General features: G+C 39.5%; 3 protein-coding genes across 5 annotated transcripts in view; 2 read left to right on the top strand and 1 right to left on the bottom strand.

Annotated features, from left to right (window-relative positions):
• The window catches only part of syt7b (synaptotagmin VIIb), a gene marked incomplete at both ends in the record, with an annotated part of 95,841 nt that extends 87,595 nt beyond the window's left edge, over positions 1–8,246 (bottom strand). The window contains one exon of the mRNA XM_084001798.1: positions 8,213–8,246. Coding sequence (XP_083857924.1) covers positions 8,213–8,246 — 34 coding nt within the window. The remainder of the gene's footprint in view (positions 1–8,212) is intronic.
• Positions 8,247–13,298: 5,052 nt separating this feature from the next.
• Positions 13,299–18,287, top strand: LOC311006045 (serum amyloid A-5 protein-like). Of its 2 annotated transcripts, XM_083998669.1 has the most exons (5): positions 13,360–13,410; positions 16,981–17,056; positions 17,164–17,263; positions 17,415–17,553; positions 18,114–18,287. In XM_083998669.1, exons 3-5 carry the CDS (start codon positions 17,176–17,178, stop codon positions 18,250–18,252), a joined length of 366 nt encoding a protein of 121 aa, XP_083854795.1. In that variant the 5' UTR covers positions 13,360–13,410; positions 16,981–17,056; positions 17,164–17,175; the 3' UTR covers positions 18,253–18,287. The 2 variants fall into 2 exon arrangements, with proteins under 2 accessions (XP_083854794.1, XP_083854795.1); XM_083998668.1 differs by lacking the exon at positions 16,981–17,056 and having other exon boundaries at positions 13,299–13,410.
• On the top strand, positions 13,333–22,385 carry LOC311006055 (serum amyloid A-5 protein-like). 2 transcript variants are annotated; one of them, XM_083998692.1, is made up of 4 exons: positions 13,333–13,410; positions 21,105–21,204; positions 21,356–21,494; positions 22,091–22,385. In XM_083998692.1, exons 1-4 carry the CDS (start codon positions 13,390–13,392, stop codon positions 22,227–22,229), a joined length of 399 nt encoding a protein of 132 aa, XP_083854818.1. In that variant the 5' UTR covers positions 13,333–13,389; the 3' UTR covers positions 22,230–22,385. The 2 variants fall into 2 exon arrangements, with proteins under 2 accessions (XP_083854818.1, XP_083854819.1); XM_083998693.1 differs by lacking the exon at positions 13,333–13,410 and adding an exon at positions 20,977–21,003.
• The last annotated feature ends 2,309 nt before the right edge of the window (positions 22,386–24,694 follow it).

Below are 24,694 nucleotides of genomic sequence, written 5' to 3'. Positions count from 1 at the left end.
TAGTACACACACCGGCTCTTTCTGCACACACTCCACAACTCCTGCGTATGACGAGCCTCCGCCAGGTCTGTACATGCCAACGTATTTGTACTAACCAATACCAGCTTTACTAGCGGGTGTAGCTGTGGTTAGGATGTCTGTCTGTCTGTCTGTCTGTCTGTATCAGACAAAGTAAAACCTAATTATCTGTGAACTAAACATTTGTGCTACATTTAATAGTCCCTGAGAGATTCTTTGCATTAGCTCATTTAATTATATTGCCTCTCTACTACCTGTAATGAATAATTAACCAGCGCAACATAAATACATTTGCTGGGAACTGGAATCCAAAACTGGATCAAATGATAGTCCAGGATATCACGCAGGCATCAGTGTTTGTTTGTATTCAAGTGCATTATCATGACATTTCAAATGATACAGTAATGAAAGCCTCCCGGGCAGATGGAGAGAGTTAGAGAGAGAAGTCGAGGGGGTTGTTACAGTAACAGAGAATTGAAAAGAGGAGAGGAAACAGAACAAAAGAGCGGAGAGGAAATGAAGGGCTCCGCGTGTGACGGTGACAGAAACGCAGCCTTTGACATCATTCTCATCAAGACTTTTTACAAGTCCAAAACTGTGTTTATGTGTGTGTGTCTGCACATTTTCTGTCTATTCTCCGTCAGTCCTGTATTGGCAGGAAGAATCTGTCTGTGCGTAGCTCTGTCTCACCATCTGTTCCTGGCTAGACTGCTGATATCTGTTCTTATAATATCCTGTTCGCCTCTCTCAGTCTAGGTGGGGTGCACACATCTTTTATCTGGATTATTTCTTCCTCTTTGTCATCCATCCATCTACCCATCTATCCATCTATCTGTCCATCTATCCATCACTCCGGCCGGCCGTACATCCAGCGAGCCATCAATCCCCCACTTATACAATTAATTTTTGTGTCCTGTTCAATAATACAAGGAGAGCCAAGTTGCACTCTTGCGTTGCTCCTGCTGTCAAGCCTCCATTCTGGGCAGCAGAACAAACCACAAATAGCCCTCTGCCTTACTCATACTGAGAGCCTTTCAGAGTCACATAAGACCACTGTGGGTTGAGAAAGGAGTCCCAAAAAGTATATATCCGTCTTATCTTACGTAGCAACCAAAGAAATCGCCACATTAAGTCAGGTGTTGTCAGTCAATTCATAGCGAAGAGATCATAACATAAAATGGTTAAGTGGAAAGCCAATAAGAAGCATGCCCTTGTCCGAGATGTCTCGCTGTTCAATCAGCTGTTGTCTGTAACTCCCCAAGGAATAATTGGCAGCGTTCGCAAGTCACGTCTTTTGTCGACCCCTACCGGTTGGGGCACCTGGTCTAAAGCTGAAGGGGGATCTAGAGGTCATAACCTACGCCGCTACATTCATCACGGCATTGATCATAAGACAGATCAATGCCTCAATAGTGATTTGTATGCTATTGCCCACTGGTGGGGGGTTCACATCACATCATTTGGAGAACATGTCACAGATCTACCTACGTCTTTTTTCACATGTGCAAGTATAAAATCCTTACATGCATTGGAGGAGGGACTGCACTCCTTTTTATATACTATATATGATTCATTTTGTAGAGACTACAAGGCATGTAAAGGACACAAGACTGTTGAATTGAGATCAGGGAGGTAGTGTTTTCCAGCTTTTGACAGCAAGCCTTTTTGAAAGTTTTTTTTACTTTTAGATGTGGTGGAATCAAATCTTATAGGAAATATGGTTTGTTTTTTTTCTCCGACCATTTTAAGCTTCATTTTTTAATATAATTATTATCAGAATAAGCAGTAAAGACGGACAGGAGATGGGGAGAGACTGTGTGAAGGATTGACATTAAGTTAATGATCAATCCAGCCAGGAGTCAAACCGGCGATCTCCTGCTTTGAGGCTCAGTATGCCCACATGGGACGTGCTCTTAGCCGTCAGAGCACCCAGACCTAAGTTGTTTTAAGCTCATCAAAAATGTGAGCAGTATTTCTACAAAAATTGCTGATATGCTATTTAGATAAAACACGGGGAAAAAAGGGTGAAGATTCAACTCGCTTCTGTTGTTTGAGTCACGCCCTCACATCAAAGCTAAAATAAAACAACACAAGCAAATAAATCACTTTTATATACAGAGGCACCCGTCTGTCTCACCCCCTGAGTCTTACATCAGACTGTTCAGATTATATTTACTTTACATCTACCTAAACGCGTTGTTATTGTTGCCAGCATTTTACAAACCAGACAAGATGGAGAGCAGCTGTCTTCAAATCCGTAAACATAAATCATTATCAAAAAAAAGAGCACATCAACCTCCCTTTCCTCGTTGCTCCCTCTCTTTCCCCCTCGCCTCTCTCATCTTAATTGTTTCTGTGTGGAGACCAGTGTTGCTTCAATGAGTTCACTGAATAAAAAGGCATAGTGTGTGTCTCTTTCTCTCTTTTGCTGCCTCCTCAAGAGTACTCACTACTCAGAGGCGCAGCATAGATATTCTCTCAAAATCTACACCGCATCTCTCGCTTCCTCTCTGACTCTGTCTCCAATTATCTATTTCTGTATTTCTCCACCAGCCCCCTATATCTGCCAGTAATATTTTCAACCCACACTGCTGGTACAGTGGTAGAATACTTTTTCTTGATGCAACCTCATCCAGATTACAAAATCTACAAAAAAAAAAAAAAAAATCTACCCCGCCAATTTCTGCCCATCTGTTTCATCCTTACGCGCTGCTACTTATCAATAATTGTGAGGCACAAAGTAAAAACCCAGACGAGATGGCACACACAGGGTCAAGTGAGAGGAGCGACAGAAGCAAAGCGAATGCAGGAACAATTAGGATCCTGTCTTTATCATCACGGACGTGTTCTGCTGTGGCTGGAACAGAGTTATGTAAGAGCATGGGCTTCTGTCTGAACCGCACACCGAATCCATTATAAATGCAAACACGGCGCACAAATATGCATTTACATACATCTCACAATGTGTTTCCCTGAACTGGTTTAGCATATGGATGTGAGCATTATGAAAACATTATCAAGATATGAACAGATAAGATGATCTGAACAAATAAAGTAAACACCATTTAATTTTTATGGTGATGTATTTCCTCCAACATAACAGACAGTGACAAGCAGAAACCAGGGACCATCTCTAAAGTGCTTGCGGTTCGGCCAAGAGAGCATTTCAGAGAACTGTCAATATGGCTCTTTTTTTTTTATTCTTCATCACTTCATTTTAGTGGACATCCTTCACCTTCCACCTTCATCTTTCACTTGTGAGTTACGACCGACATCAGGAAAGAGCAGCTGTATCCCCTTAGGGTCGGATGTTTTGTTGTCTAATCCATTCATTATGACTTATTCCCCTCTCTAACTTTGTAGTTCTTTAGATATTGTGTCATGTTATTTTATTCTTTCAATTCCAAACACAAGAGATATTGATGTGGCAGTTTTCTGACACGCTGAAGAATTTATTTCTCTGTCCTTGTTCACCACACACAGACTCATCATCTGTCCCTCTCTGTGACACATTGTGTCTTTTTATTGCCCCCCCTCTTCTGTCTGACTTTTCTATTCCGCCATTATTTTTGATGCGATCTTCCATCATTCTCCTCTTTGGCTGTAAATATGTGTGCACCTCAGTAGAAAAAGAGCAATATTTTCCCTTTCATGGTCTCACTGTCTGGTTCCTTGCTTCTGTAAATTCAAGTAGCTTGCTTCACAACAGTGCGAATAAAAATATCTCAGTTTCAGACACTATTAATTACTATACTGTCTCTGTCTTTTCTCCAGCAGTTTGTCTCAAACTACTAATAAGATTCCAGCCAATTGCTTTTAACCATAATATTAATTAGGCATTGCCCTATGAATGTGAATGCTACCAATATTAAGCAATTATTTCTGAATGTTCACCTGTCAGATTAATAATGATTCTCTTTTGCTCCTTGCACCGAGGCCTGTTTTACACCCGACATTCACGTATAACCTGTTCTGGAGAGATTACAACACCACACAACGATCATCACATACAAATTGCAGAATACATCATAGTGAAATGTATCTCTGCCTTTGTTTAAAACTCAAAATTTACTGATACATCTGCCTAGTCCGATTAACTATTGACTACGCTCATGCCTGTTCATACGTACTGTATGTATAATGCCTCTACTCCGCAGTGCTGTCATTCCTCAATTCATCAATCAATTTCCTAGAGAAATAGCTGGGCTCTTCTAAATAAGACCATGAAAACATCAAGTACATGGCAGGATATGTTCGCTATTCTTATAGCATAGACTTGGACAACCTGATCAATATCTGTGAAAATGACTGATTCAGAAACCACAGACCTTAGACATTCATTGTTGCATCAACATGTAAAACCATTCACTGACACCAATATAAATGAGCTCCACGATGCCTTGTTATTTTTAGTACTTGTTACAAATGAGACTTAATGTAAATAATAAATACACACACATGAGAAGTTACCAACTGTTACTTTAAAGGGGAACTATGCAAGTCCGGTTGCTTTTTCACTGTTTTGCTAACCCTCCTCCGACCTTCTCAGTTTGTTTTCAACCAAGCTCGCGAGACGGCAATCCATGGAGCGGTGGATAACTTTATATATATGTTTTACGATGTGTATATTTGTGTAGTCTTATCTATCATAAACCAGAGATTACGGGGTGTGTTTGTGCCGTGGCACCGTCGAGACGAGATGGTCGGAGGTGCTGATCTTGCAAGGTTGGTTTTCGACCAAGAGACGCAGGTGGAAAATAGAGAGCCTCCTTTCTCCCTGTAACAAGTCATTTAACCATCACAATTACTCCAAAACTGTTCAATTAAGGTAAAAAAAAATTGCATAGTTCCTCTTTAACCTTCTTTTCATGGTTCATTATGCAACACCTCCAGATATCTTACTTGAATAGTGTTAATAACATCCCCATCTACTTACTATCTGTAACATAAATGAACTACAAAAAAGAAATTAATTCCCAAATGCAAGCCACATATCCAAAGAAGCTGAGACTAAACTCTGCCTCTGAAAAGTATAAACTTAAAAGAGAAATTCATGCATTCTGCAGTGGCAGGAGGGTGAAAATACTGAAATCCTGACATAAATCAAACTATCATCAGCAAAATATATTTGAAGAGTCAAAAGTAAAAAAAAAAAAAAAAAAAGTACTCACCTTGCAGCAGAAGGCGCCCTGTCAATGTTTTGGATTCACTGAAAAAAATCATTGGCAGACTATTCGATAATGAGAACTAGAAGCACACTCAGAGACTCAGACCTCTGCCAAGGCCAATGTCAAACAGCACACACCAAACTTCAGAAAAAAAAAAAAAATCAAATTCAAAGTTAATGATACGGATCTCCCCCTAAAATTGAATGGGTTATTTTTTTTTCCTTGGCCCACCCTCCACTGGGTTTGGTGCAAATTGGTTCAATACTTTCTGGGTAACCCTGCTGACAAATAAACAAACCAGCAAACAAACAGACAGTGGTGAAACTTGTGGAGGAAACAAAACCACGAAAACAAATATTCTGTTGTTGAACGATACACTGGGTTGGTTTTGGTACCAGTATTGACTTTATTCACATTATCCATGATAAAAAAAACGTACTCCATCTCTATTTATGCTATGATTTACATTTATTCTGTCTCCATAGCTCACTTTTTGGGCATCATGTTTGCTTACATAAGAAGATAGGGTCCTCGTCTTTAAGTAAGCAGATTGTCAGGGAGTTGAAACGACAGCTCATGCACAGTTTCTCAGCCAACAGGTGGAAAAGATTCTTCCACCCGCCAGCTATAACATACATTAAGCTATCTGCTGATCAAATCAAATTCTCCAAAATGAACAGTCACTTTTGTTTTTAACATAACTGGAGCCAACAAACGCTCTATGCTTTTCTAAAATTAATCTTAAATAAAAAATAGATTGTCTCTCGCATGAAAATGTGCAAAATGTATTTCTGCGTTGTTTAGACTATGCAGGGTAATTGTACATGACACTTAAAGCTAGAGGCTGGGCTATAAATTTTTTGGTAATGAATCTGAGCTATTGATCTGATTCACTTTGACATAGCAAACAGCCTATAAGCATAAAACACCATCTGTTTTAGCAGAGAGTTTAGGTAGTAAATCGGCTAGCCTTACAGAACATATAAGAACTCCTGGCAGCTTTAATACTGTATGTCACTTGCACTAAGTTAAAAAAAAAAAAAAAAAGCTTGTCACTGTAACAGTTAAAATGTGAGCGAAAGCAATCGGGCGCTTTGTCCTTTGTTCGTGCTTTCTCAGAATAACCATTTGTTTTGTGTCGCCATTTATTCAATTTTATGAAAATGTAAAGTTTAGAGATGCCAGTCATGAGATTTCAGTCAATTATTTTGGAGCGTGCTGTTTGTAATTCATGGAAAATATCAACGTCAGCACCCGTAGCTGCTTTGCACTTCATACATAATTCATCCTGTGTATTTTTTTTACTGAGATGTACTTGATATGACTTTTTTATTTATTTATGGTTATTGTTTATTGTTGGTATATTGTTTTCTGTAGTGGTGTAACTGTCCAAACGTTTTTTATTTATTTATTCTACTTTCAACACAATAAATTATGAATATTTATTTCAGCAGAATTCATAGAAAAGTTTTCCATCAGTATTTTCAGGGTGCTGTGTTTCAGTTCAGTATGTCTGGACACTTATGTTATACTTCATTTTTTCCATCGCTGCCTTTTGACTTGCACAACTCTCTCACACATATCCCCTCTCACTTTCAGATGCACAGACACACACACACTCTCAATGCTTGTCTCACACACATTCACATACACATACACGCCTGTCATGTAATCATGAAATCACTTCTTGTTGCAGATGGTGACTCATCTTTTGTCCCTGGTGAAACCATATCTGGCAATGAGGTCGTAAGACATTTTAGAAGAGGGACAACGCAGTGTGCACTGTGCAGGGCTCCACTCAACACATGGGGAACTCCTCACTGAACAGCATGCTTTACAGCTGCTAAAAACAAAGATATTAGCCATCCACAGTTGCACATCAAAAATGCACGTTGTATTTCCCTGCTAGTAATATCACATCATTACCTGCATGCATGCTGCCTGCAGGTGGGGAAAAAAGCTGAGTTTATGGTATAGTTTTATATTTATTTTTCAATTTGTATTGTTTTAACTTGGAAGATTTGAATTCAATCTGAATGATTGGGGAGTTTTTGAACATTACATGAAATACACTGACTGGTGAATCTAAACACACGTGTCAAACACTGCAGATAGTGGTGCTACCTACTGTACATGCTACATGTCAGTCGTTGTAGCAGTGCTTAAATCACTCCATGTGGGTGTGGTGAACACAATGCATGTCTTACTGCTGTTTATTTAATAATGCTTAGTAAGACACTGGCTGCGTCATGTCGACAGACATTCAGAGGCAGCTCTCCTTCATCAGGTGTTAGTCAGTGACCTCGACCTCAGTTCAAAGATTTAGAGTAAAAAAAAAAAACCCTATATGGTGCTGGCTGATGCATCAACAGATATTTACTCCCTCATTATTCTCCTGACAGAGGGGGTTCGTGTCATTACACACCGTCTGCTGTCTAATTCTCCCCTTCGACCACGACGGAGGACACACATCCGTGGCGACTCAATTACAGACAACGATGCAAACACGCGCGCCTGATAGCGACACAAACCTCGGCAGGCTGCCCATCAGCGTGAGCGACAACAGATGACCTTGTGCATTAATGCTCTGGTGACCTCGTGCAACAACAAAAAAAGAAACAAAAAAAAAAGCCCAACGCGGATGCGAGCACCATAGTGGATCCAAATAAGAGTACAACAAGTGCTCAAGTGGCTGTCTCTCTTTCCCTCTCTCTCTCAGACAGTCACTACATTGCCACCTTGGGTGTATGCAACATCCCCTCTCGCTGCCATCCGAGGCTTTTCGGCGCGTTTTGGTGATGAAAGGCAGACAAGGCACACACACACACACACACACACACACACAGCAGAGCCGTGGCAGCAGTTACCAGCAGCTTGTTGGGGGGAATGACCCTCAGCATCATTACTTGACATCAACATGACACACTCAAGGGCATCTGGCAAACCAACGCGAGAGCTTTGAACTACACAGAGTGCCTGGGTTAAATATGATGTGGTGCCGATGGCCGCTGAAATCTTTGGCTCACCTTTGCTGTTGTCTTCTTCTCTGTTGAGATGCATGACTCTTCTTTACAGTGTACTCATTTAGACTGCCTTCTTCTTCTCGTGGCGAAGCTGTGCTCTTCTCCAAAAGAGTTCTCGGGATAAACTCTTATTCCAATTTATTTTTTGGATGTGTTGGTTCCCTTTTGCCCGCTTATTGTCTCGCTCGGCTGGCAGGCATGGACGCGCCTGCACTTGTGCGTCCTCCTCCCCTTGTTGAGCTGGATGGAGCAGGTAGTCTAGGTGATGTTGGGAGTCTAGCATGTATTTTGGCTCTCTCACTTTGTCTCTCCCACCACTCTCTCTTTTTTTTCTCTCTCTCTCTTTCTCTTTCTCTCCCCCTCCTCCTCCTCTTCTCAGCACAGAGTCACTCAAAAGAGATGGTCGCAGCAAAGGTTTTAGGGAGGAGACGGCAGGCAGACGGGCGGGGTGACGTGAAAGAAGTCGGTAGGAGGTCGTCTATACTCAACGCTGAGGCGAAGAATCCGTGCGCCCTCGGTGTTGTTGACCGTTTCAATCGGAGACTCCAGTCCTCATCATCCCAACACACCGAGACATTTTACGCACACTTTCACTCCGAAAGCACATTTTTTTTAAATGTTGTTCCTATGATAACATCCAAGAGATATGAATATGCATAATTCATGTCTGTATGTAGGCCAATATCGCTCATATGTTGTGCAAAAGAAAAAGAAAAAAAAACGCGATGACATGCAGCTTTCAGGCATGTTGCATCCACCCTATTTGATAATAATGGTAAATATGACAGTCGGTTCTAATAATCAATATTGAAGTCTGTCGCAGCTCTATGGGATGAAAAGAGCGCAAGTGAAGGCAGCAGCATGGAGACATTAGTGGTAATGTGACCACCAATGACATGAACTAATGTTTTATATATACAATCAGCCCTGATCTTCAGTCATGCTTATCAGCCTATACCGGTGATATCACTGTGGAATCAATAATCAATGGGATTGACTGTGAGAATGTGCACTGCCCTGCCTATAAGTTGTAGCCTGTGGTTTTTTTTGTATCTGTCGCTCACGTGTTGAGTCTCTGTGCCTCTCATCAGTGTCAGTGTCACGAGCCGCCCGTGGTGCCTTCATTGTGATCATGCCATTACAGCCAATGGGCCCATATACAGTCGATCGGGCACATTTACTCACCATTCACGTTCGCCCGGAGCACCGCGTGCAGCACGGCTCGCTGGCGGTCCCTAGTGGTAAACATCAATCAGTGGCGGCCATCTGGAAGCAGAGCTCACTCCCTCTCGTCCATCATTATGGGCTGTTAAATGAAATAGACCAGGGTCAAAGAAAACAGATGGGTGCTTATAATCTTTGATACTCGACTATATATATACACACACAGACACAGACAATGTGACTGGACTCAAGGTTTTGACTAATAGGCTACAGCTAAACCTCCAACATTTATCTACCATAGCACTCACAGTGAAAGGTAAAATGTAATATAATAATGTGCCTTAAATGGATTGTCACATGATTTGTGATTAGGTAGAGCTAATATACTAGATTGGATCAGATTTAGAAAAGATAAGAAACAAATTCATTGTATTTCTGACATGGTATTGCACTCATTGCACACAATATACAGTAATTTAATTGAAACTCAGCACAGCCCTATACGTTCATCATGGTTATGGTTATTATGTCTATTCTAAATGAGATCTAGATCCGATACTCCATTGCTTCTCCTTGGTTTCTCCATTTTTCCCACTAGAGGGTTATTTTGGGGAGTTTTCACAGTGTCTAAAAATAGAAGGTGTCATATGCGCTACAGATTGTAAACTATTTTGAGGCAAATTGTGATGTAATTTGCTATTTGAGGCAAAAAAGGAAGAAAAGACTTGATTTATCTAACATTTATAAATTAAACAGTACATAACTTAGGAGGATAGGATAGACTTTATTGTCCCAATGGGAAATTTGTATTGGACCTTACAATGAGCAGTACAACACACATAATAAAATACAACAGCTGCCTCGGTTCTATTGCACATGCCCATTCACATAAAGATACACATTTACAGAAACACTGTGATTAGCGGTGAACAATGACAACAATGGCATGCCCACATGGTGTTGAGGGCTTTAATGGACATTAGGACAAAACTTAGATAAATACAATTTTGTTATAAGTGAACATTTTATTGGAACATGGGAAGAAAATATGCATCAATCAATCAATCAATCAATCAATTTGCATGTCATAGTTATGCCTCAACCTCCGTAATTGGGAACTTCACCAATACAGTAAAAGGTGATTTCTGGGAAGGATTTTCCAATTATCCACATCTCCACCATGGATGACTGTGCTTCATCAGTTCAGTGCTCTGCTGTTTCAAATCTCAGTTTGACATTTGTTCCCTTGTTCTACCACCCAGATTTCTGTCTTGACACCTCTTTCATGATAAGCCATCTTATGAGTGAGGTTCTTTTTTCCTTCTGTTGTTAGCCCAGCCTTGCTGGTTTTGTTTCATGCCAAGTGAGGGATCCAGTTAATCTATTGCATACACGGTGCATTCATTCTGGAGACATTAGACACAAACAGCTTTCCCTGCTCCCAACTTCTCATTGCATCAGCTCTCTTCCTTCTCTTCCTCACTCTTTTTCTCCCACTATCTTTGTGATGAATATTTATTAGCCTGTCACAGTGTCTTCTCTGAACTCAAAACAACACATTCATCAGCACTGCCTGAGCCATGCTTTAATCCTCCAGCAGTTTTCGGTACATCACGTAATTTCTCCACAAAGATTTGTTCAGTCTCTGGGATGTTTTTTTTTTGTATTATTTTTATTTGAAACTATAAAAGGGGGGTTCATGAGCACTCACAGACTTGAGGTAATTTTAGAGCCATTATATTGCAATCAACACCATGATTGTTATGAGCACTAAAGCAACACATTTAAACTAGCACACAACAGCCTTGGGAATAATGTGCTGTGTTTTTACAGCATATTTATAGGCTTTAAGATATGCACAGCTACACAACCAACAGGTGGGCCAACAAATATTAGACAATATATAATTTTATGTTTCTGTCTTCATATGGTGTGACTCATGGTCCTGTTCTACAATCATCCGACATTTTAAAAGTGCCAAAACAACTTTGGTTTATACATTATCCAAAATTTGCAATGCAATAAATTATGAAATGCACTCATTTCAGTTTAAGTCTTTGGTGGCTGATGTAATACCATTAGTCAAGTATCTGCAAATATAAAGCCAAGCAGAGTTTCAAATCTCTCCTTGAACACTGAATCTTAAACATTAAGCATTCTCAGTGATCCGGGCCAACAAAGCGGTTTGTGGTTGGGGAGTCTGTGTGATCTAAAATTAAACAACAAATCTTTAACATGGCCTGCAGTGAACTGTGGTAAAAGAGAAAGTCATTCAGAAGCAGAAGTACACAGTATACTAGCAGGGATGCACGATAACTCTTCTTTCCCACCGATATCAACAACTGATAACTTACTGCTTCATAACAGATGAGATGCCGATAACATTTTTAATTGGTTATATGTACACAAAGGCATTTAACATTATAGCTCTGCCTCTGACTTAACCAAATAATATAACTGACATCACTACTGTAACCAAAACAAAAACAAGAACAGTTATGACTCTTCAAAAATCAACATTTATTATTGTTTTAAATCAATTGAGGACTGAAAATGAGAGAAAATCAAGGCAATGTTGGCCAACTACAACTGGCTCTAGTAATGAAATGTCATTATCTGACTTATCTGTGTATTTTGGCCGATAATTATCAGCCAATATCGTGCATCCCTACAGTATACTTCACCTATCAAGCAAAATAAATAAATAAATAAGTGAATAACAGGTTAGAGATTGTTCTCTGATGAAGGGAAAACTGCTGTTAAAAGCTCAGAGGGCTGATAAAACATCACAGCAGCAGAAAGAGCAGTTTCCAGTCAGGGTATGATAAGAAGCTTAGAGAGAACAGATAGGTCAGTGTTGTCAGTCAAGCTGCATTTTCTCTGGGTTAGTGAATGGTCATAACAATGCCAATGGCATATTAGTCCAGCGTTGCTAAATGATATATTACATAAGCTGTGGTATTTCTCTAAAATTAAATAAATAAATACAGCGACTGAATGGAATCTGTGGTCACATTATAATTTGAAAGGTGGTCAAGTGTTTAAAACACATTTCAACAACTCTGTCGCATTAAGGATACAATGCTGAACAAAAACAACAGGCTTTAAAAGCAGCTATTCAAAGCAGCGGACAAGAGAGTAAACAGTGCAGGTATAACACACACACACACAACCACCAGCTAAAACACTGTGTGTCGTGTGTGTGTTTGTTCTTCAGATCCATCTTCCTCACAGATAATGATATAATCTCTAGTTATTTGTGACCCAACAGTCAAGTGTTCTTGAAATTTACTAATTAAAGGTTAACGGGAAAAAATTACTTGATTAATTGATGTGACACACATGACCAAGTGGGAATTACCAAGATGAATGTAAATGCTTACTGCAGGAATATGGTGCTATTAACGCATCTGAATAATAATACACATCATTCAATTTACAGTCACAGTGGTAATTTGTTTTGTCGTGTACTATACGTTTTATAGTTTATTACTGTGCCTCTGCTCATATTAGCAAAGCTTAACCAAACCCTGTCCTTTTTTGTGTGTTTGTTTGTTTTGCAAACACATTTGAAAGAAATAATCAAACAACATGTTTTTGTCATTGTGGGATATCATCGTGTAGACTGAAGGGCAAATATACCATGGTTATCAATTTAAAATTAAATCCACAACAGAATTAAGTGTCCAGAAACTGAGAAGGGGTAAAAAAAAATAAAAAAAAAAATAGAATGATGAAGTTCAATTTGAAGACTTCACAGTCTTTGTTTGACTAAAGGTCAAAGCTGAGATAAGGCTTGAGAGGAATGGACTTTCCCGCTTAGTGTCCGGCAAACAAAGCAACAAGAGCAGCTTATTTGTTTTACAGATTGTGTTACGACAACCACCAGAGTCCGTTAGTTTGAAAGTGAAAGCAACCAAACAAGCTCTGATACAATCGTCCCTGTTTTGTAACAGTCTAGTCCAGACCAGACCAGACCAGACCAGCAGGTGGACTGAACACAATCCAACAGCCTCATGAAGCTACATCAAATACAAGTATATTATATACAGCGAATTCAATATTGCTATGGAAAAAAACTCCCATTGCATTTAATACAGTAATGAAGTTAAAGCAGAAGTGAGTGATATTTTTGTGTTAATATAAGTCTTAAATAGTTATATCTTCCGACAGCAATCACTTACATATGGCGCATTTCCACTAGCACGGTTCGGCTCGGTACGGCACGGCTCGGCGCGCTATTGCGTGTTTCCACTAGCACGCAGTACCTGCAACCGGGTACATTTTTGGTATCACCTCAGCCCTGGTTCCAAGCGAGCCGAAGCGTTACTAAAACGTGACGTCAGCCGACTGCCTTCCACTGATTGGCCGATGAGTGTCGTCACTGGAAGCGACGACCGACAACAGAAATGTTCCTGCTGAAGCCTGAAGCCAGAGAATTTCTAATATTGAGACTGGCTCTGTTATTACGTGACTTTATTAAGTTTTAATATTTTTTCATGCGAGAAAGTAACTGTTTAGATCCCCATGTGCGGTTAGTTTATCCAAACGACGGCTGTTTAGAAGTTTGCCCCGATGTTTTTCGGAGAAGTGAAGCTCCAGGTCGGAGCAGCGACCGCGGCATCACAGAGGCAGCAGCCCGGCTCCTGACGTGCTCCGCCGGCCAGCCTACCACCGTCACCCCGAGGAGAAAACGACCGCTAATTAACTTACCCGATGGCTTTTAGAGGTTTACCACCGGCTGGTTAAACTCTTAAATGTTGGTCTCATTGATGAAATCTAACAATTGTGGCTGTAGCAGCAGTTTGTTTGTGGTTAGAAAGAAGAGCAGCACTGCCTTGGGGTCTGAACGCACAGAAAACACCACATTTACATCAATAAATAAATAATAATAAATAATAAATAATTTACAATGAACCAGGTCGATCTCAGAGCTGGCAAGACTCTCCGGTAAGGCATATTGAACGGTTAAATGCCGTTAACGGGACGAGAGCAGTCAAAACGGCGGTTTAAAGCTAGCTACAGCGAGGGTAGGTTCACTTCCTGTTTACAAAGTAAAAGCACCAATTCTATCGTAATCGCTTTCCTTATGATAAAAGGCAACGGGTATTTTATTTTGTGAAAATAACCGGAAGTGCGTTGCTCACTACGGCTAGCTTTAGTAACGCCGACTTCGTTGAAACAAAATTGTAAACAGCTGGTATTTTGTCAGATTTTCAACATGTTGGGGATCTAAACGACTACTTTCTCGCCTGAAAATGATTCAAATGTTGCTAAAGTTATATATTTACAGAGTTTAGAGCGTTGCTCGGCGCCGTGTAAATGACGTCACGGCGGCACTAGTGATACTCAGTTGTAATGGAAACACAACCAAACCGAGCCGAGCCGTGCCGAGCCGAGCCGTATCGAGCCGAGCCGTGCTAGTGGAAATGCGCCAATAGAGTGTTTGGACCGAAACACGGGTCTCTCAGTCACTCTGCTCTGCTCTGAGCCGAGGAGAAAACCAAAAGCCAAGGGATGCGCCTGAATGTGGTGACGTAGGGACGAGGACCAATAGATCCATGACGAGGACGGGGACTGCTAACTCCATCGGCTGACAAGAAGTTATGGTGCGTTCAAGGCAACCCGTAACTCGTGTTTTTCCGACCTGTGAACTGGTACGAGTTCATGGGTCGGAAGTTACGAGTGGCCGTTATAGTGACTTTCACAGGTAAAACAGGTCGGGAAAACACGAGTGGGTTGCCTGGAACGCTACAAAGTCGTAAGTCGTGACTTGAAGCTGTAATTTACGGTTTCAAAAGCCTGCCTGGAACGCAGCATTAGCCAAAATGACCGGATCGCTTACTTCTGCTTTAACAGAGTAATTTGTTTCAAAAGACATACTGTATAAGGAGGAGAGACAGCACTGCACCATTTTGTATTTTTTACATTTTAGATATTTAGATTCTTATCCATCATGTTGTGTCAGGGAGAAATCTTGAGTCAGTTCTGCAACATCACAACAAAACCAAATATAAAGCCAGAGTCATAAAGAACTGTCTTCAGTTACAAGGAGTCCTGCAACCGGTGGTGTGGCTCCTACAGACCCCAACCGGGTTTCAAGCACTTTATAAATTAAAAAGTGTGCAACTACCACCTAGCAGACCGTCATTTTAAAAATATTTTGCTTTGCTCTAGGCTACTTACTGCACTTTGTATGAAGACAATTAAAGTCCTGCTCTGGCAAGTTCTGTCATCTCTCTGTAAAATGAAACCAAATCAGACCTATAGCTCCCTCAGGCGCGAGGTGTCTGAATGAGATGACAGAGATACAATTCATATCTAATGAGGTTGCATCTCAAAATCTTTAAAAAAAATCGCAGACAATGGTTTGAGGCAGCACACAGCACAATATGATTGACAGAGAACAATACACTCATAACAATGCATTCAGACTATCTCAAGGAATCATGGTTACTAATGAGAATTTCCATTAAAGGCCTTGTTTTTGAAAGAATCATTTTATGGGCCCTTAAACCTTTTTTTCTTTTTTGCTAAAACAAATGAATGAAATATTTTGGTTGTTTAGTCGAGTGCATATTTCCATTTTAATGATAAAAGACCCCTGTTTAAGCTTATCATTCTAATAAAAGGTTTGAAAGAGCATTAAGACTGTGACGGGATAATGAGGCTCACACAAAAGACTGATCAGTAGTGGCAAATTAACCAACGTCACGCTTTCAGAGGGAGACAAGGGAAAAAGTTAGAGCTTTTAAAAGGCAAGGATGATAAGAAAACATTATATGATGAGGAAAAACTGAAGTAAGAATGACAACTATGCCTACGGGAAAAAAATGATGTAAAAAGAACTAGATTTACTTGCACATGGCCCTGCAAACCAGCTAACCCGGAGGACAGGTCACAGTCTCCTTGGTTTACGGCATTGAATAATAGCCAGAATGGTTTTTGCACAGTGAAGTTGACCTCATATAAAATGTCATCCCTTATTCCTATTGGACATTTGTCTTCTATTCTGCCATGGTTAGCATACATGAATTTGTGAGTTATGGTCAAATATCTGTTTCATAAGGTCATAGTGACCTTGAACTTTGCCCACAAAAATTCAGTCATCATCAGTTCATCCATCAATGCAAGTGAATAATGTACGAAATAAGAAAAAGGCAATGCACCTTTAATGTCAGATTATTTTTGTTCTTTCCAGTTCTGCAGATTTGTGGTGGGAGTTGGAGAGTTTTCTCTAATAGAAATCAAGCATATAAAAGTAAAAAAAAAAATGCAACAGATCCAACTTTAACCCCAACAAATAAAGTATTGTATCTATTTTATTTTGTTTATCCATGCTCTGATTTCAAAAGGGCAACATAACCTTAAGAAATCAAAAAAACAACTGCTACAGAGATATAGAAACAACTGCTGTAACATAAAGAATCAATAAAAGTGCAAACTTATAATGAAAACGGAGTTTTGTCTGACAAAATGTACTGTTTTGTTTGGATAAAACTTGCTGGTCTTTCCTGCATTACCTGCAGTTGCACAACTTGGGAATGTCCTTAGGTTTCTCTTTTGCACTGGGAATTTTTGAAATCCTGTAACCCAGCCTGTTTCAGAACAATATAAAAGAAAGGTCCAGACAAGCAGTCTTCACTCACAAGAAATTAAGACTTGCTCTACTCTCTAAAAAAGGTAAATTCACATTTTCATTTGGTGATAGAACCTGATGAATATATATATATAATGTATTTAAGTTTGCGTTTTAATGATGAACTGTGTTTAACTTTCCTTTCCTTCAGATATCTACAACCATGAAGTTGCTTCTAGCAGGTCTTGCTCTGCTTCTGGTTGCAGAAGCCAATGCTCAATGGCACAGGTTTCCTATTGAAGCTGCTCAAGGTTAGAAATATGGCCTTTTTTTTTTTTTTTTTTACATATTCATAAAAAATGTGTATAACTGTGTGTCTGACATGCATGATGTAGTGTTTTACATGATGGGCTTCATTTTCTGCATTTTCTCATGAGTTTTTACTCAATTTTGTCTGATCAGGGGCTCGTGATATGTGGCGAGCCTACAACGACATGAAGGATGCCAACTATATAGGCGCGGACAAATACTTTCATTCAAGAGGAAACTACGATGCTGCACAGAGGGGAGCAGGGGGAAGATGGGCAGCTGAAGTCATCAGGTGAGGAGCAAAGAGTTAAGGAGATTATTTTGTTGGCTGATGCATATAAGGTTTTTTATTTTCTTAACAAAAAAATCTTGGTAATGAAGCTGCAGATGGCTTCGGGGATCGTTTTTGGCTGTTTTATTGGTAGCACATGTATTTGCTACCTCTAAATCACATCTTTCAAAAGTGTTTTGTCTGTTGTTTTTTTTACGGGAATGAGAGCTGGAGCTGAGCTGGAGCTTTTATCTGATTATGATAACATCAGCCTAATAAGACAATCTGCAGGCCTACCTCAACACAGCCCCATCTCAAAACATACTTTGGGAAATATAGATGAATCTGATGATCATCACAGGTCCAGACTGCTGTGATTGGTTCACTATCCTCCTGTTTCAGATGCAATGCTAATTACTGCAGGGTTATGTATGCCTACACCTGTTACAGCCACCCTTGGTGAAAATAGTTTCTGATCTTAGATCTTTTATACAGCACTGTGTAACTATGTTTGGAAGTGTACTTTACTTCGTCCATGCTTTGTGTTGATGTTTATTACCTGTTTTCCTGTTTTCCTCCAGCAATGCCAGAGAGTGGACACAAGAGAGAATGGGTCATGGTCATGAGGACTCTGAGGCTGATCAGGCAGCAAACCGCTGGGGACGAGATGGAAATGATCCCAACCATTTCAGACCAGCTGGACTTCCTGACAAATACTGATAATAATAAAAGCCATCAACTTCTGATAAAAGTAATGAACATGTTCTCATTTAATTTGTCTGTTCCTATCAATTACAGGAAAAAAAGCCAGAAAAATATACTTAAAAACGAAAAGTATCTGTTTAAATACATCACATCACTAACATCAAGTCCAATACAATATAAGATCAATGCTTCAAATTATTCTACCATACACAAAAGGTATTGATGGAGGAATGACCTCCAACTATCGTTACTGTTGAAAAGAACATCTAATTTATCTGAGTAAATATGTCACACGTTAATAACATCAAGTCCAATACAATGACTGTAATATCAATGCTTCAAATTATTCTCCCATACAAAAAAGGTTCTGATTGAGGAATGAGAAAACACAATGCAGTAGCAGGGACATGATGTACCACTTTGACACAGTAATAAACATCAAACTCATTTAATTATGATGGTAAATAATGGTACTTTCTAAATCATTTTTTTGTAAATGTTGTCATGTGGTTGATGGTTATCTACTGTACCATGTCCACATGACGGTTGCAAATGGGCCTCACTTTTCTTCGTCCAAAAAGACACACCAAAAAAACATCCAAATACCTCCATAGTGCTCGTCTGTAATGTCCCTCTTGTATTGAAGCCCCAACATGAGAAATTGTTCCAAAAAAAATTAAATAAGTATAGGTTATAAGCTTGTTTGTAGCGGAAGCTCCCAGTGTCGCGGAAACTGAAATTGTTGTGCACTGTCCCTAGTTAAAGCAGAAGTAAGCAGAATGTTTGTGTTAATATAAGTCTTAAATAGTTATATCTTCCGACAGCAATCACTTATATAGAGTGTTTGGTCTGAAACACGGGTCTGTCAGTCACTCTGCTCTGCTGTAAGCCGAGGAGAAAACTTTCCTTGTATCCTACAACCTTTATCCAATGAGGAGAGAGAACAGCATAAAGGGGCGGTCCTCTCTGTGTGTGCAGCCAAGGGATGCCCGTGAATGTGGTGATGTAGGGACGAGGGCGGGGACTGCTAACTCCATCGGCTGACAAGAAGTTAGCCAAAACGACCGGATCGCTTACTTCTGCTTTAACAAATAAATAAAATGGTGTTGCAGTGACTGACAGTGTTTTGCATTGTCATTTTATGTTACGTTTTTGTAGCTTTGCTGCACGTTGTTGTTGTAATTTCACACCTCTGACCTCCTGCCTCCAACTGTTACTGTTGAAGAGAACATGTTCCCATTTACTTTATCTGATTAAATATGTCACACATTAATAACATCAAGTCCAATACAATGACTCCAATATCAATGCTTCAAATTATTCTTCCATAAAAAAGGTTCTGATGGAGGAATGAGAAAACACAATGCAGTAGCGGGGACATGATGTACCACTTTGACACAGTAATAAACATCAAACACATCGTCTATGATGATATTGAATAATGGGACTTTCTAAAGCAACATTCTGAAAAAAAGCGCTAACATCTCACAAATAATATCCTTTCTATATATTTCTGCATACAAGGCTGTTTGATTGTTCTTTGTTGGCAAAAACAATTGATTTATCAAAGTTTTCTGTTGCATCTGTGAATTAGATGAGACAGATCTCACCCCCTGTTGCTGTGCACCTATTGCTTCATTCAGCTGTAATGTGATTATATGACACAGCCACTCGGGGGCAGTACTCGCTTGAAACTTACGTCTGAGGCTGAACAGCTTTGGGGGGGAATTTACTTTATTATGTGACTCAACATTTTTTTGTGAAATTGAATTATCAGTAAAAGTGATACAATTGTGTTTTTTCCCCATCACAGCATGGGTTAAACCAGAAAGGCCAAGCCTGATCTACTGATTTCCATTGTGGCTGATGCACAGATACAATTAATGTGATTACCTGCTGTTATCACAAACCTGAACAGCTCCGAGAGCTTCCCTTTTTAACAGAAGACTTCACACAGGGGTCACGCAATACGACTCAGACTCAGATAAACATGATACATATTCCAGCAAGTTGCTCAAGACTTTTCACAAACTAAGCTCGACGTGCAAAGAGACACAACCTGTATGTGTTCAAAAACATCAACTGACAGCACTGGACAAAACCTAAACTCACAACATTAGCATAAAATAAATTATGTCATTTGAGCGCCACTCCTGACAAACTGAGTCAGAACAGGATTTGAAATCACTGACCAGCAACTACATTTTTGGAGGAAACGGCTTTGTCGTTGATTTTAATATTAAATTAAACAACAATGTAACGCAAGTCTGTCAGCAACATTATTGCATTACATTTACTGTCAAAATGGGGTATAGGCTTAAACTCTGTCCATATTTAGCGACAAGTTCATAGAAAACTATTTAACTTGTTGATTGGATAGTTGGAGCCTCTCTTCCAGTTTTTGTCAAAAAAATTCACCTTTAAAAGGTCACACATGCTCTCATTTCAAGAGGGCAACATTTTGCTACAGAGATATAGAAACAACTGCTGTAATATAAAGAATCAATAAAAGTGGAAACTTATAATGAAAACAGATGTGTGTCTGACAAAATGTACTGTTTTGTTTGTATAAAAGTTGCTGGTCTTTCCTGCATTACCTGCAGTTGCACAACTTGGGAATGTCCTTAGGTTTTGCTTTTGCACTGGGAATTTTTGAAATCCTGTAACCCAGCCTGTTTCAGAACAATATAAAAGAAAGGTCCAGACAAGCAGTCTACACTCACAAGAAATTAAGTCTTGCTCTCTTCTCTAAAGAAGGTACAGCAGGTAAATTCACATTTTCATTTGGTGATAGAACCTGATGAATATATTATGTATTTAAGTTTGCGTTTTAATGATGAACTGTGTTTAACTTTCCTTTCCTTCAGATATCTACAACCATGAAGTTGCTTCTAGCAGGTCTTGCTCTGCTTCTGGTTGCAGAAGCCAATGCTCAGTGGCACAGGTTTCCTATTGAAGCTGCTCAAGGTTAGAAATATGGCCTTTTTTTTTTTCTTTTTTACATATTCATAAAAAATGTGTATAACTGTGTGTCTGACATGCATGATGTAGTGTTTTACATGATGGGCTTTATTTTCTGCATTTTCTCATGAGTTTTTACTCAATTTTGTCTGATCAGGGGCTCGTGATATGTGGCGAGCCTACAACGACATGAAGGATGCCAACTATATAGGCGCGGACAAATACTTTCATTCAAGAGGAAACTACGATGCTGCACAGAGGGGAGCAGGGGGAAGATGGGCAGCTGAAGTCATCAGGTGAGGAGCAAAGAGTTAAGGAGATTATTTTGTTGACTGCTGCATATAAGGTTTTTTATTTTCTTAACAAAAAAATCTTGGTAATGAAGCTACAGATGGATCCAAGGTTATTTGGATTGGTTTTATTCTCATCTTAGAGGTGCTTGCCTCGGGGGTCGTTTTTGGCTGTTTTTGGTACCTCTAAATCACATCTTTCAGAAGTATTTTGTCTGTTGTTTTTTTTTACGGGAATGAGAGCTGGAGCTGAGCTGGAGCTTTTATCTGATTATGATAACATCAGCCTAATAAGACAATCTGCAGGCCTACCTCAACACAGCCCCATCTCAAAACATACTTTGGGAAATATAAATGAATCTGATGATCATCACAGGTCCAGACTGCTGTGATTGGTTCACTATCCTCCTGTTACCTTCAGATGCAATGCTAATTACTGCAGGGTTATGTGCCTACTGTATGCCTACATGTACATAACCATGTTTGGTGAAATTGGTTTCTGATCTTAGGTCTTTTATACAGCACTGTGTAACTATGTTAACTACTTTACTTGGCCCATGCTTGTGTTGATGTTCATTGCCTGTTTTCCTGTTTTCTTCCAGCAATGCCAGAGAGTGGACACAAGAAAGAACGGGTCATGGTCATGAGGACTCTGAGGCCGATCAGGCAGCAAACCGCTGGGGACGAGATGGAAATGATCCCAACCATTTCAGACCAGCTGGACTTCCTGACAAATACTGATAATAATAAAAGCCATCAACTTCTGATAAAAGTAATGAAAGAAAATTCTAGTTTAGCTTTAGTGAACTCCTGCACATTTACATTGATGTGGAAACTTAAATGTTGATTAATGTGCACTGTCCCTGGTTCAAAGACAAATAAAATGAAATAAAATAGTGTTGCAGTTACTGACAACATTTTGTATTTTCATTTTATTTTATGCTTTTGTAACTATTCTGCTACACGTTGTTGTTGTAATTGCACACCTCTCACATCCCCAACTATCATTACTGTTGAAGAGAACATGTTCTCATTTAATTTGTCTGTTCCTATCAATTACAGGAAAAAAGCCAGAAAAATATACTTAAAAACGAAAAGTATCTGTTTAAATACATCACATCACTAACATCAAGTCCAATACAATATACGATCAATGCTTTAAATTATTCCACCATACACAAAAGGTATTGATGGAGGAATGACCTCCAACTATCGTTACAGTTGAAAAGAACATTTAATTTATCTGAGTAAATATGTCACACGTTAATAACATCAAGTCCAATACAATGACTGCAATATCAATGCTTCAAATTATAGCTGCTGCGCAGCGATGGGTCGGGTCCGGGCTACTTTTGGGCAAATTTAGGCAATTCTGAGCAACAAACAGGAGAATAGGAAGACAAGACAGTTGACCTTATAATGTTCAATTTGCATCAGTTGAGGATTGAACCCACAACCTCGGGAACCAAAGACCGGTGTCTATCGCACTGAGCTAATTGACAAGTGGCATTTAACAGTGGCTTCACAAATTGACTAAGCCATTCACTGTCGTGTAGGCAGATTTGAAACCACAGTAAAAAGAAAAATCAGTTTTTGAGGTAAAATAATGATATGTATTTGTCAAACATCTACTATGAATCTAAGATGTTAGGAGCCTTCGCACATGGTCCAGTCCAAGCTATTTGAATTTTTAAATTTAGAGGCTTGCTGTGATGCCATCATTAGGACAATTGTCTTGTGTTTCGTGTTGAGGACAACTGACATTTTGATCTGTCATCATCATCATCGTAGCTTCATTTATCCACTCAGGTGAGTCAGTGCCCGGGCAGCTGTTGTGATGAAATGGTCAAAATTTCAGAAATTCAGTCATCTAAACAAAAATCTGATAATACATAAATTGTATCTTGACAGCATGGAAATGTTGGTGATTTGTTTGGTAGGGATTTTTAAAGTTTTTAAATTTAAACGCTTATTGTGCCCCCCCTAGGAGGGGGGGGGGGCACATGTCCTTGGAGTTGAGTGAACCCACAACCTCGGGAACCAAAGACCGTTGTCTATCGCACCGAGCTAATTGACAAGTGGCAGTTCAATAGTGGCTTCACAAATTGAGTAAGCCATTCACTGTCATGTAGGCAGATTTGAAACCACAGTAAAAAGAAAAATCAGTTTGAGGTAAAATTCTGATATGTATTTGTCAAACATCTACTATGAGTCTAAGATGTTAGGAGCCTTCGCACATGGTCCAGTCCAAGCTATTTGGATTTTTAAATTTAGAGGCTTGCTGAGATGCCACCATTAGGACAATTGTCTTGTGTTTCGTGTTGAGGACATCTGACATTTTGATCTGTCATTATCATCAACACCCTTGCTGGGTCTCGAACTCACAACCTCTGACACCAAGAACCAGGTCCTAACTCACTGAGCTAATTGGCTGGTAGTGAGACCTGCTGTGTAGCTTCATTTATCCACTCAGGTGAGCCAGTGCCCGGGCAGCTGTTGTGATGAAATTGTCAAAATTTCAGAAATTCAGTCATCTAAGCAAAAATCTGATAATACATAAATTGCATCTTGACAGCATGGAAATGTTGGTGATTTGTTTTTAATGATAAGTGTTTTGCTTCATAAGAGAAAATATGATGTTTATAAATTCCACTCTCACATTGACTGCAGTTGTTCCCATGAGAGCAGAATTCAAAATGTTCTCAAAAATTCAGTTTTTGAGATAAAATTCTGATATTTGCCAAACTTCATCAACCATGACTCCAGAATATTGTCATTTTTTTTCAGGAAGATTGAAAATGTATTTATCAAGAATTTGACGGTATATGTTTACAGTACTGTTTACAGTCAAACGTTTTCATGCACTGTAGGGTCAATTTTTGCTTAATCAAAAATCCGAGAAACAAGTTTTGTGGAGGACGGTCTGGAGATGCTCTGTAGCAAGTACGGTGTCATTCGAGCAAAAATTGTGGGAGGAGATACATTTTTAAAGTTTTACAGTTATTGAAAAAAACAGAGTGATGGACTTCATAATTTGTAATAAGTTTAAGTGGACAAAAGTTTCAGCAGTATCTGGGCTACATTGTGGTGAAGTTTCAACACTGTAGCATCTACTGTTGGTTTGGTAGGAATTTTTAAAGTTTTTTAATTTAAACGCTTATTGTGCCCCCCCTAGGAGAAGTTGAGATTTACAGCTGCCGCTCCTC

This window comes from Trachurus trachurus (genome assembly GCF_905171665.1).
Source record: "Trachurus trachurus genome assembly, chromosome: 3".
Lineage (NCBI taxonomy): Eukaryota > Metazoa > Chordata > Actinopteri > Carangiformes > Carangidae > Trachurus > Trachurus trachurus.
Note: the sequence above shows the minus strand (reverse complement) of the source record. Positions and strands in the feature narration are given on the sequence as shown.